At 35.5% G+C, this 14501-nt stretch overlaps 1 protein-coding gene across 2 annotated transcripts in view; it reads right to left on the bottom strand.

The window, feature by feature from the left end:
* The window catches only part of OLA1 (Obg like ATPase 1), a 103739-nt gene that overhangs the window by 35122 nt on the left and 54116 nt on the right, over positions 1–14501 (bottom strand). For both annotated transcript variants that reach the window (XM_055812067.1, XM_055812068.1), the window contains 2 exons: positions 6050–6130; positions 5685–5782 (listed from right to left, as the gene is read on the bottom strand). In XM_055812067.1, coding sequence (XP_055668042.1) covers positions 5685–5782; positions 6050–6130 — 179 coding nt within the window. The remainder of the gene's footprint in view (positions 1–5684; positions 5783–6049; positions 6131–14501) is intronic.

Here is a 14501-nt window from a genome sequence, read left to right as displayed (position 1 = left end):
GGCAGGGATAAGAAGTGCAACATATTTTAAAATGTAATTTTGCAAATCTGTCAGCATAGAAAACAGCCTTAAAAATCATTGAGCAGCTATGTCAAGAAAACATCTCAACACCATGATGGCATTACAACTTACAATTATGACTGAAAGAATTCTATATCAAATACATTCTCAAATATATTTACAAGAATAAAATTCATCTGCCTAAACATTCATGACTGTATGACCTATAATGTATTTAAATATTTGCTTAATGTAATTCAGAAAATAAATATCGTTCAGAAGCTGAAGATAGTGAAAACTGCATTCTGCTCTCACTCTGGTATCTTGCTATATGACTAATATCCTGGTATTTGCAAATAACTGTTTGCTTTAAGTGATGTAATTCTGTTTGCCTCTGCACTGCAGAGGTTCATTAACAGCAGCATCCCTCCTTTTGGAAGGCAAACGACTTTTAGGTATTTGGTCCAAATGGGGTAATTTTTTTTTGGTTTTCAGCAAAATTTGTGAAGTTCACCTATTTCAGACAGCACTTGAAAATGGTTGGAAACTTGGGACAGTGAAAAGAGATGGTGTTTCTGTGGGATGCTACAGTTCCATTGAGTCACCATATTTCTAGCTGTAAGAGATGGAGCTGGCCCACAGCTGTTCTTTCACTTAACTTTACATCCTGTGCATTTATTTACTAAGATTCTTATATATAACTTTACACTACTTGTTAAATCACATTTTGCTTCAAGGTGTGTTACATTAATATTACCATTTCCATTAATCTTTGCTTCTTTTGGTTTTTAAGATGTCATTTTGAAAAATCTCAAAACCAAAATGCACGTAAAATGCCAAGGACGATCTTTCACTCTTTTTTTTTTTTTTTTTTTAACATAGAGATCAAATATTTATTACTAACCAATTTAAGAAGAGCCTGTACAAAAACAGTATCTCCAGGACTTCCCTAAAATCAGACATTATTTTATGGGTGGCAGGGGAGGTTTGGGAGTATAGGGGTTTTTTTGCTGTTGAGTTTCTTTTAAGTTTTGCTTTCTTTTCTTGATTTTAACAGATGTACTGAAGCCATGAAAACCTTCTGGATAGCATTTCTTCTTCTGTCACCATCTTCTTGCTCTACCAGCACATGACACCACCTTGTTCTTTCGCTAAGAAAGTGAACACTTAACTTACTAGATCTATTCTGCCACTGGGCATGTACCCACAGAAATACAACCAAGAACATCAAGTCTCCTTTTCCAACCAGATAATAACTTTCTTTCCTAACTAGTATAAAGTGAAGACTGAGAGAATCAGATTAATTCATACTCAAGTCTATTGATTCTTCCTCGTACTTTACCCCAATATTTCTTTCTTCATGTCAGATTTCTCCACCCCGCTCCCTTTTTTTTAAAAAAAAAAAAATATTTGGAACATCTGAAACAATATGGAAAAGATGAATAGAAAAGGATTACTCACTCCCATACTACAAGACCTAAGGAGCATCAAATGAAATTACGACGTGGCAGATCCAAAACAAGCATAAGGAAGTATTTCTCCATATAGCACATAGTTAAACTGTGGAAGTCCCTGCTCCAGGATATTGGAATGCCAAAAGTATATATAGGTTCAAAAGGTCAATGGCTAAATTCACAGCATAAAAATCAGTCAAAAATTATTAACCACAAGTATATCATATCTGGCTTAGTCAGTTCTACAATAATAGATTGCAAGAAGCTGGACGCATACACTTTGTTCACTTAATGTGGTCCTGTAATCTTCCCTGGACATGTTAGTGGCCTGTCAGAAACATGATGCCAGAAAAGACAGACCTTTCATCTGACCTAATTATGCTTCTTCTAGCTTAAGAACATGAAAAATGCTAGAAAAACTAATGGGGAAAAGGTTATTTTTATGGCATATATGCCACCTTTCTAAATACACAGGAGTAAGATCAGTCAAGAGAGGTATCCTATCCAGGAACACCCAACTTATTTTTGTTAACAGAATATCTACCATAACATTTTGAGAGACAGCCCCTTGAAAATAACATTAACACACATTTGGACGCTCAACAAGTCTGGATTATATTAGAGAAAATGTTCAAATATCCTTATCAAGTCTCAGATGACTTAGTTATGATGCTATAGATAACAGAATTGTCAGCAGCGTAATCAACTCCTTAAATTAGTCTATGCACAGGATGAAAAATCACTTGGTTTAGACCTGAGAAGTCAAGTCAAAAGATCAGTCTACGCAACTTTGACACATGAGTATTCCTGGTGCTCACTGCAAAGAGTTAAGTCCAAAATACTGAACTGTACAATATGATAAACATGGTCCACTACATCTGCTCATTAATTAGCTCAATATATTTCATAATTGGAATCCATATTATGACCCGCTAAATGCATCCTCTTTAGCAAGACTAAAATGTAAACCTTTAATTAGGTGAAGGGCTGATAAATCTCGTGTCCTGGATTTATGTGACATCCTGGGACTCAGAAAGCAGTTTTAACAGAAAATTATTAGGCTTATTTAGAATACTTTCACGATAAAACTTGAATACATGTATACCATGTTAAGGTACTACAGCCATGTAAAAACCATTAGGAATTATTAAAAGAAGGGCTTAAGTATTCATTTAGAGAACAGCAATATGTAGAGTAGAGAATGGTTGCAGTGGATTCCCCCATACAGCATCATGATTACTGTCATCTGATCATAACACAAGTGCGACTAGCACAGCTGCCATGTCAGCTTCTCTTCAGGGGCTAGGTCTTAATCATAAATCAGCTGAATGACTAATTCAACATTGTTAAAACCAGCAAGTAACTGCTTGGAGCCATTCCAGTTTTTACATCTTTCAGAAGGTCAATACACCTACTCAAACACACAATAGTCCTATCTTTCACAGTGTTTTCTTCTTTTCTTGGATTGAAAAATAACATGTTAGCACTTAAATGTAAGTGTGTTTTAACTAACAATTAAAATGTTCATTAATTCTGAAAGAGTGACCCAGTAAAACAAAGACAATTTTAGTTTTCCTCTCTACCCACAATCAAAAAGCCTCTCCACTCCTTTGCTGTTTTAAACACTTTTATAGTTGCAAAAGTCTTATGAAAACATTTTACTGCTGAGCGTTTCCTGCATTAACCTTACTTTTGTTACAGTATTATTATGAATTAAGCTCAGAAATAAACTTTTTCAAGTTGAACGACTAGTCTAAATGTGGCTTGCATTTCAAATACAAACTTCTACCCCTCAAAATAATAACAAAAAAATTACAAAGTAAGTGGCATCTAACAGTAAAATATATTCTAATCATTTACATCTGTTTACACTACATAAATGACAAAAGCCTACCGTTAGCATCCTTCATAGAAAACATTTATTCTGCTCTTAAATATAAAAGCTATGTCGCATAAACAGAGGATTTAAAGCTGTGGCAGAGTGTCTGAATGAAAGAAAATGGCAATCTTTCTGGTTCTACTAGATGCCTTTCCCTATCACACAATGTTTCCCACTCATAAATACATGACAAATACTTCCTCAATCATTTTTTACGAGCAGGGATGCACAGGGGGTAGTCAATGGCTAGCTTGAGGGAAAATAGGAACAGCAGGAGGCAGAAACTGTACTGAAAATGGCTATGTGGTAAATTCTCTTCTGGAACATCACTCAGCTACCCAGGCTTTGATCTTTCAGCTACAATTACACTCACATCCATGAGATCTGGATATAGTTTTTAAAAACTAAATCATTAATAGTAATAGAAACAGTTAAACCATTTCATTATATGACTCCTCAACTCAAACATCTGATTTTTTACAAATTAAAAATTGCAATTTATACAAAGATTTGCTTTCAATTGGGTTTAACTATGTCATCATCACAACTAGTCTCACAAAAAACATGGGGTGACTGGCGACAGCTAAATCACAGACTGGCGTCTCCTAAATAGTCTGCCTACCATTAGGGTCTGGGAAATGGTATTTACTGTACAATTAGAGCCAGTGAGCTCTACCTGTAATCATACAGGTGCGAGGATCCTTTTTTGGACAGGGCAACCAACTCATCCATTTTCACAAACTTCTATGCCTATACTATAAGGTTATAGCAAACCTCAGGAAACCCAAACATTTGTACTTAAAAGAAATAATCACCTGACAATAGCATAGCAAATACTACTATCCTGATTTTAAAGACTTCCTTGGGTAGAATCACTTTTAATATTTAAATTGTCATACCCAAAAAAACATTCAAAGAAGGAACAAATTAATTCACAGTCATAAAATCTGGCAAACATGAAAAGCTTACATTATTACACCGGTTATCAAGTTTATTCCAAAGTCTGTGTTTTTGGCCAAGAGGGTTTGCTATTAAACAGGTTAAATTTTATTCTTTAACATTAACACAAAATGTCTTGGACTATCAAAAGGACAGTTTTAGCTGCTGTAATTTCACAGAATTTATTCTAATGATTTATTGGAGTTAACCATCTGACATTAATTATTGTTTTGGCTTCCAGTCTATGAATGTTTATTTTTCAGTTTAAAGCCTTCTCACTCTTTGATATCATATGGAAATGAGAATTTTTAATGGAAAATTGAAACCATGTGCATCTAAGTACTTAATGAAGTACAGGGAGAAACAGAGGGTGTACTTTAGGAGAATTCAGATATTCCGCTTTAGATACTTTTGATTTGTTTGGTTGAGTTACATGTGTGTATTTGTTCACAAACATACATTTATAAATTTTCAAAGTATCTCACAAGTACAGTGTTTAAAGATCTGAATACTGAGAAAAGGTTTGTTGTTTGGTGGTTTGTGTTTTTTTTAAACTAAATATACTGCTATAAACTTTTCTTCATCATACACTACTTAATCTGTTGCCTCCTCCTCAAACCAAATATTTACCCCATCTAGAGCTTCCAATGACATGCTAAAAGCTGTACTTCTCAACAGCGGATTCCCGCCATATGAGCTTCCAATGACATGCTAAAAGCTGTACTTCTCAACAGCGGATTCCCGCCATATGTCTGCTATGTTAGGACTGGATCTTAATCCAGTTCATTGAATGCCTGATAGATTGATTTCGTAACCATCATGCACTTAAGTCGTAATATTGATGTCAGGAATACTTGACTAAAACCTGTGCTGTTCATGGCATTAAAACCCATCAAAACAGGCCTGTAAACCATAAGCATAGGGCAAGCAGCAGCGAGGAAGCCAGGCACCCAACTGCAAACAGAAAAGTAGTGTTAAAATGTGCAATTCTGCCACAGTTTGAAAGATTTCCGTGCAACTCGCATAGGTTTAGCCCTCTGGCATTCAATTCATTCCTTTGGAATGAAAAAGATCTTGTTCAATCAGCATTATGTAACATGATAAAATATATGTTTATTTAAATCAGTGCTTCTAAATCAAATCTATTTTGTTCACAGTTAATGGATTCATGTAAAAATGTAAGGAAGGAAAGCACAGTCTTTTCTGTTCTGCAGTTTCATTCAGGCTTTCGCCATATGTATTGCACTCAAGCAGCGTATCAATGTGGGCATAACAAGTAACAAAGTGCAACATTAGTTTTTGTTTCTACTTTAACTAATATCCTTGGTGATCTTAATGCACAAGGAATTATTCACCACTGAAAAATGTGAAATAGAAACATAAATCTAGATATTTAACCTGAAAACACTTACCACTTGTTTTTCTTTCTAATGTAGTCTTTTTCAGAGAGGTTAACCAAGTAGATCATCGGTTTCGAAGTAAAAAACAAATGTTTGTTCAAAACATCAATCTAGAAATGAAAATACAGGAGGAGAATTTTAAAAACAAGTTATACCAACTTGAGTTAATTCTATGACCATTCTCCTGATGGCATGTCTGAGAAGGCAACAGAATTAAAGTGTAATATATAGATCACTGATAAACACAGAATTAGCTGATAAATTTAACATTCAATACACTATGAATATGAAATCTTACAAAAAAACACCTTTAAAAAAAGACAGTAACAGGTAGCAAAATTAGGAGTCAATTCATGTGATAATAATTTATAGCCTACCTCTTTATCATTCCAATCATGATAGAAGCGGACAGCTTTCTTTTCATCTATTACCCATGTCTTGATTTTGCACATTACGTCCTACACAAGATCAGGAAAAAACAAAGTCAAAAACTCAGCTGGATATCAGATCATTCTCTTCCATAAACAAGGCATGTATATATTAAGATTCAAAACATACAAACAAAAATTATATAATACCTTTTTTAAAAAAATTTTTACTCTCCCAGAAAAAGAAATTGCTTCCTTAAAAGTCACTAAGGAGCAATACTGATTATCAAAACAAAGCAAATCCCGTAATTAGGAAGTTAAATACACAATACTCAAGTATCATCTCTTGCCACCATGAAAATTAGCAGAGCTCATAAAATATATCTTAAGATCAGCACATTTTAGATTGCTTTTCAAACTCAGTAAGACACGACATTTCAGCATCCAGCAGGAGAGACCACGTACAATATAAACATGCCATTAAGAAAAGGGAATGGGTGGGAAAAAACACAGCAAATATCTTTTTTTTTTTTAAATTGTGAGCAAAAGAAATTGAGCCTATTATTGATGATCCACCCTTCAAGAAATTAATTCAAATGGCCAAAGCCCTTTTTATTCCACATTAATTTTTCGCCAACACCTTCTCCCTCCCCCCCAAAATGAAACCTGCCAAAGCCTCCATTACACAATGGCAAGAGCCTTGCACTGGTGACCTCCAACCAGCTGCATTCACTTTCAGAACATCTCTCTCGGCAGGAAATCTAAAGGCCTTTTAGTTAGCAAGCTAGTGTGCATTCAGAAGGAGTAACTGCAGGAAGAGCCCAATGTGCTTTGTTTCTCTGGCCTTTCTTCACAGAAAGATTAATCATCTGTGAAATGGAAACGGCAAACAGCAAGTGACACAAACTGAACCCTTCAAGCCTTTCCTCATCAGTTTTGTGGTCGTGAATCCGAAAGCTGCGTGTGGCACGGTTCTCCTTACAGGCAGGTGTTAATAAAAGGCTCTTGGGTCTGAAAGGTCAAACTCTGCTCTTCTAGGAGTAGTACATTTTAGAGTCGCCTATTTTTTGTTGTAGATAATTTATCATCATGCTTTAAATAATGCATTTTTAGGCTATAATTGACACCACTGAGAATTAAGATCTTTAAAATACAAGGAAACATTCTGTAAACCGTCAAGCACACAACATTTTTTGCTCTTAATGCTATGCAGTTGAAGTACATTTATAAACAACCATAAATAACATCAGTATTTACTACAGCCTTTTCTAGTCTTGCAGTTGCTTTAGTGAAGAAAAAAAAAAAAAAAAAAAAGAAAAAGCTCTTCTAAATCTTCAGATCCTGATTTGAAACCCTCCAGGAACAGGACTCCCCACAGATTTTAACAAGGAAGGGGCAAGCTAAAACTTTTAATGAAATCTAACATGTTCTGCCTAAGAATAATCACTTTTACTCTCCTCTAACTGAATTTCACTCATAAATGTTTAAAAGTGGCTAATATAACACCATTTCCTACAAGGAGAAGATCAAAGTGCTATATTACAAATGCATTATGATTAAAAAAGCACTGTGCAGCTTTGCTATTAACTGTTCTTTAAACCCTAAAAGGCTTCCCATAGATCTCACTTGGCACTGCATATACAACCTTTGACAAGTAATGTAGACCATTTTTATTCATTGCCTAAAATTGTAGGCAATTATGTGCGTCACACTGGCCACCTGCAAATTCTGAATGCCTGCTCCAGTTGTCAGAGCAAAAAACTAATGTCGGAGGGGATTAATCTAGGGGGAGAGAGTCCTCTTTAATGGCTCCAGCAGGTGAAATGGCCCAGCTGGTTACTATGATGAGTGGCCAGAACAGCTTATGTAGAGACATGCAACAAGATTACACATAAAGAAGAAAACAGTGGTACCATCTTATCTTTAACCCCATGTGCTTTTTATTTTTTAATTAAACAGTATAAACAAGATAAGGGAAGCAATTCTACCAATAGGTACTTTTCATTTAAGATCTTTATCCTCAGCTTTTGTTTAAATAGATATTTAAAAATCAACACAAACTCCCAAGATTCCTGTTCAGCAGTGAAGGAATTCCGATTACACACTATTTGGGGGTTTAAAATAATTCCATAGGCACCTCCCACATGGCTTTTGACATGACAGTTCCCCCTAACAGCAATGTGTTATTGCATATAAATTGGAGTCGATAAAAACCTGACAGAGAAAACATTATAGCACAAGTTATCAAAGCCAATCTTTTAGGCTTAAGCAGCAATGAAATGTTTTTTAATCACACTGTAAGGGTAGCTACATAATGCAGAACCTCCAGAAAATTTCAAGTATCAACACAGCAAATAAACTCTGTTCTTTCTAAAGCCCATCTAAGCACATAGTTGCCAATCAGAACTTCTCTTCCACATTCATCTGCTACCTACAGTGACACACCTAAACTCGTTTCGGCACAGACCTAATTTTTCAGAGTTCTCATTTAGGCACCTGATGATGCTGTTTGCAACTGTTGTTCTAAAAGAGTAATTACGTGGCTAACTTCCGCAGGGAAGGCTGACCAACAACTGAACATGCTGGCGAGAACTGACAGCTGTATACTTGCAATTTTATTTTGGTTTTACAGAGAAGCTGGCAAAGTATTGGAAAACTTTCTTTAGAAAGAAGGATGGAAACTTACAAGCAAATACAGCAATTATACCTGAAGCTGGTGAGGCAGTAAGACAAAGAATTTCTCTGAAGGACTATCTGGGCAGACACAGCACACAGAATGTAAGGCAGACAGTCCAGAAACAAAAACAAACAAAAAGATAGATGAACTCCTACTCCCCTGCATCAAGATGTTGTCCCATTTAAATGAGATTTAATATGACCCCCTCAAAAGAAATTATACTAATGACAATATGAAGAAAAGCAACTATTTCTGCATATTTCTTTTACACTCAGCTGCCCCAATACTCTAAGTACACACACAAAAAGCACGTTTTTATGTTATCTCTCATGTAGCACTGGTTTTAGTTTTATTAATCACTTCTGTTTAGGCCTGGTGAAAGAGTATGAACTGACCTTTTTATCTTCACTATCACTGTAACAGTCATTTAAACACATTTAATCACTCTTCGAGTTAACTGAGAGATGCTTAATAACAAAATACAGAGCAATGATCCACTTTACTTCATTAGATCTGGCCTCCCCAGTTGCACACTTCCAGGTCAATCTGTCACCTGCAGAATGATCCACTTCTCCTTGTTTGATGAAAGGGGTATTCCTGTTCTGTTTTTAAGCTAGCAACATTACAGCAAGCACCATTTAAAAAGCCACCAAAACCCCCTCCAAAATCCAATTTACTTACAGTTGTCAAGGCATATGAAATACAGCAAACTTCATGAATATCAAATACTGCTGTTTTAAACATCAGTTAATTTCTGACTATAACCTTGGCAACGTATTTAGTGCATGTGAATACTTAGTATATTTAGCCATATGCAATACCTTTATTTTAATTTATGTCCTGCTCTCGTTTTCCAAAGGTGGCAAGTAGTCAACCCACAAATGCTAAGCAGGACTTTTAACGGTAAGTCCCAACAGTATAAAACACTATAAAGGAATACATTTAAATCGCATTTAGGAGATTTATCATGACATGCTCATGAGACACTACTGTGTAGAAAAATGTGCATACATTAATAAACTCTCTGGATGGATGATAGTAATAATGTGTGCCAATGCCAAATTCTTCTTACAGCATGAGGGACTAAACTAAAGCTTGGAAAACTCACTTGCCTACTTGGCATCAGAGAATTGTGATTTTTTTGTTGTAAATTAGCAGGGCACGTAATTAACTTCCGCAAATTTAATAAAGAAGTAAGCAGTTGTAAGGATTATCACTTCACACTTCAAAGTGCAAGTGAATTCTCCGTGATCCTGCAGGCAGTGCAAAAGTCTTTGCTACTACAGGGAGTAACTGTGGTAGAGTAGGCTGGCTCCCCCCCACCCCAAGGGAGAAGTTTCTGGCAAGTATAGAGTGTTTCTCTGCACCTCAATCATTCCCTTCAAAACTTGCAAGATGTAATAATTGACAAGCCCCCATAAACACTTCAAAAGCAGCTAAATACTTTTTATTAAAATGTTCCAATTGTCCAGAATTCTATCATTTTCACTGCTCTGCTTCTCAGAAAAGCTCTAAGAGGTATCTAAAACATTACCCGCAGCTCTTAGTTAGCTCCTCTCATTTTCACAGAAGTCCAACAGCATAGCACATCAATAACAAAGGCAGTATTGGATAATTAATATAGTCAGAGCTCCCTAAGGAATCTGGTTCAGTGGCACAAGGTATTTAATTCAACAAACACTGCACACGCTAAATGGAGTCAACACCACCTAACCAGTAGGTCTCAGAATGTAACTGCAAATAGACAATCCAATGGCTGTGTTTCCAGTGGCACTCCAAACAAATTGCTTGCATTTCACTAGTTATCATCTTTCATCAACAGCCTAAAAAAAGAGCACATTAATGACACGGATTCTGAGAATAGTAAATTACTAACAACATAAATCATGTGTGTAGTGACCAGAACTGCTAGACAGATTTAGTGAAAGCAAACAATGTTTTTCAAAACAATAAATTCAAATTCATACACTTGCTGGGTGGGGGATAATGGAGGGGGGATACAGTATTTACCATGTAGGGGACTTCCCCTCCTTGCAAGAATGACAGAAGACTTTGAGGGTCACAAGCAAATGAACTGTACTGTAACTAAAAGACTAACATAATCTTTGTATATATAAATAGACTAATGGCCAATGTGAGTAATGCTACATTTATCTCTGTCGAAATAATGAAAATCTGGAGCAAAATATGGTTTTTAAAGTGCTTAAATCTTACTCTTTTATTCTCATTGCATTTCACATATATGTATCTAATAAAAAAACCTCACATGGTACAGGGTTTTTCACAATAGCATACAGAATCAAATGGCTGAAAGTTGATGCTTGACAAATACAGACTAAAGCTGCATCTTACTGCTAAACAGTAAAGATAATTAATCCCTGGCGCAGCTTATGCAAGTTACAGTAATTTCTCTCTAGCTAGAAAATATTTAAACATTAGGGTTTTTCCTCTGGGAGATACATTCCGCTTTAACCACAATTTTGAGGATTAAACTGGAATATGCAAGAGATCAAATTAGGGAATAATTAGTATTCCACCTAGCCTTCAATATAGCTCTGATGGTTTTTCAGATACTGATAGAGAACTATGCTATTTGAGGTAAAGAGTGCTCATAACTAGTTAAGCTGTGCTGCACCAAAAACAATTCACTGTGTGCGCACTTATTTCCCTGTTAATGCAAGGTGTACGGTGTGCACCATGCCCACAGTCCTTCCGTTCACAGCTTTCCTTGGAAATCTTTTCCAGTTCTATTTAGCATAGCCTCAGCACTCTGCTTTTCCTGGAAGTTTTCTGGCAATTCAAAAGAGCGAGGCTGAAGTGACAAAGTAAGACTTTATTGTGAAAACAATGGTTAGAAACCATGGTATTTTTAAAGGACATTTAAGACAAATCTTGCCATTTTGAGGAAAAAAAAGTTATATCATGTTTTTCAATTCTGTTAAAGTGCTTAAATAAGCTGTAGCAGCTGGGTGCAAGAAAGAGAACAAGTCAGGTACTGCATCAACTGGAGTCACAATGAACTCCTCTGTGGTACAAAACAATGTCTAATCTCTTACAATTCCCTTGCTCACTGACTTTAATAAAAATACAATGGAAGAAGTAATGGATTTAGGACAAGTGTATTATCTTTTCTTCTACTCAATACCTGCTAACAGAGCCAGTACAAGCTGCACATGATACAAGATTTACTCAGAGCTAGATGCCAATAATGTTTATGAGCCACAGCAAGTACTTTCACCCAAAACATCCTACAAGCATCAATAATCCCCAAATTCTCCTGTGTCGGTCATCTTTGTGGGTTCTAAGGCATTACACACAATTATATAGCCACTTGTAGCTTCTCAAAGAAAAAAGCAGGCAAGAATACAAAAAGCAGTCTATCTACAAATGATTTCTGGCAGTTCAAAAACTCAGAACAGGGAAATTGCACTGAAAAGTAAAATGAAACATCTTCTGCAGAGTTCCTCTAAACTTTTCTTACTGCATTAGTCTACCCACACATTTCCAAATATACCCAAGTGTGAATGCATTTGTTTTAGATGTGAATAAAAGCCAACTGAAGAAGTTGTCTTTTTCAGACTAGAACTATTCATATATGGAGTTATTGTGGTGTATGTATGTAGTATTTTAAAATTACACCATGGCTTGGATCTAGACATACCCAGAGATGTTATTTACAAAAGTAATCACTTTAAGCCACTGTTCAAATCTACATAGGAAAGATCAGCCTTGACAGAAAGTATGTAAGCATTGACTTCTCTTTGTCTACTGACAATACCAAAAGAAATCCAAATGTATATTTACACATTATGTACTTTTAAGTCAGGCTTTACTACTGATTAATTCACAAACATCTGCCATGAATATTTTCCTGTTACATTCAAAATGTTCTCCAGAATGAACTTTAATTTCCTCTAAATACCACATTAAACATAGTAAATGGTCCACTAAAGATTTTAGGCATAATTATATGCATTAAGAATATAAATATTTTCTCCATTCCCTATGATTTAACATTTAAGTTACTAATTATAACAGCCAAGGGCAGAAAGTATGTCAACAGCATACATGTACACTGCTGCTTTTCTCCAATCGCCAGTGGAACAAACTGGCTTCTCAAACTCTCCTCACGAAAGGAGACCAAAGAAACCGGGGGGAAGGGGGAGGACACAGACCCAAACAATTCATTGCTATATTTATCTTCAACTTGGAACAAAAGAAAGGTGAAAATTCCCAACTGACATCATCAGTTAGAGGAAATAAGAGTTCATCCATCCGTGAGAACTCTGGCAAGCACTTGCAGCACGAGGTCAGTGCATTCTGCTCAGCACCATCCCATTCATCAGAATATTGCAGGAAGAAAAGATTTTCACTGTTTTCACCTAGTATATATTGGTAATGAGAAGAACCTGAATCCACCAGCTTTCTGCTGTTTGCCAAGTATTTCCTACACCATTATCAGTAATTTTAAATGAACAAAAAGAATCTTTCAAACAGTTACTGTATCATTAGGACAGCAGCAAAATGTTAAATGGAAGGGAGGAAGAAGGAAGGGATTAAAGTTATTTAAAACATCATTAGGAAGATTTTGGTTTTTTCTTCAGAGTACATAAATGCCAACAGATACTTAAGACTCTATACCTATGGTCACTGTATCCATTTTTAGTACATCGCCCATGGCAGGAACAAAACAAAGCTTGATGCCTTTCATGTAAGTTATAAATGCACTAGATGGTTCTGGTACCATTACATTAAAAAGGAGCCTTTAAACTTTCTTTTCATAATTGCAATTACTTTTGCTCTTACAAAATTTTGAGCTGAAAAACTAGTCTTACTGTAAATTTGATGGATTTTAACAATGGAATTTAGATCTCTCACAGGACTTGTAAAAGCACCCCTTTCAGCTGAAAACTATAAGTTCAAATGCAGTGAACATTGATCCTGATCTACTGCAAATGATGACCTTCCAGTCTTCAATTGAAGCTCAAACACTGCGGACATTGAAGCTGACCCAAAGATTTTGTCTTTATATCACTAACATCAATAATCTGCGCGAACTCAACTATAAATAATATTCTTGTGTTCAGATATATAAATCACAATACCATTATCACTAAGATTTATTCTGTGCTGGAATTCAAGATTCAGTGCACTAACAAAGGGCTTAAGGAATAGCTATTTGCTGCAGAGGGTCAACCTCTAAGGACTAGAACTGAATCACACGGGAAGGATACTAGAAAAGAATTCTGCAATAATGTTCACTTAACTATATTATATTATATTAATTTGAAGACTTCTGTCTCCAGGACTGAAAAACACATAGATTAAGAAATATGTATCTTTAAAACAAATTTTAAAATATGTACATTCTCATCTAAAAATTTATGCATATTTTACTTCTACTTTGAAATCTATTGCTAGCCAAAATGACAGATGAATAATAAGCTAATAATAAAGTTTAACTCAGCATCTTTCTCATGTCTCTGCAGATACCAGCACCAGGCAGATTTAAAATATAAAATCAAAATTACTCTGATTACTTTCTGAAATTATATTTGCACTGGTTTAATACATGCAAATAGCAGGGGTATTTTTATTCTATAATATCTCTTTAGAAGGTTATAGCCAAAATAATATTTAAAGGTATACTGAGTCTGAAAGAATAATACCCTTAGGTAAAAGCAGACAGTCATTTCTAGGAAGGCAGTGAGAACACTTGCAAAACAGACAAAAATCACACATGTAAAGGAAGCTCTTCCAAGCCTATGTCAACATTACATGTTG

The sequence above is a fragment of the Falco peregrinus genome, chromosome 8 (assembly GCF_023634155.1).
Source record: "Falco peregrinus isolate bFalPer1 chromosome 8, bFalPer1.pri, whole genome shotgun sequence".
Classification (NCBI taxonomy): Eukaryota; Metazoa; Chordata; class Aves; order Falconiformes; family Falconidae; genus Falco; species Falco peregrinus.
The sequence above is the reverse complement of the archived record's forward strand: the minus strand, read 5'-3'. Positions and strand labels throughout refer to the sequence as shown.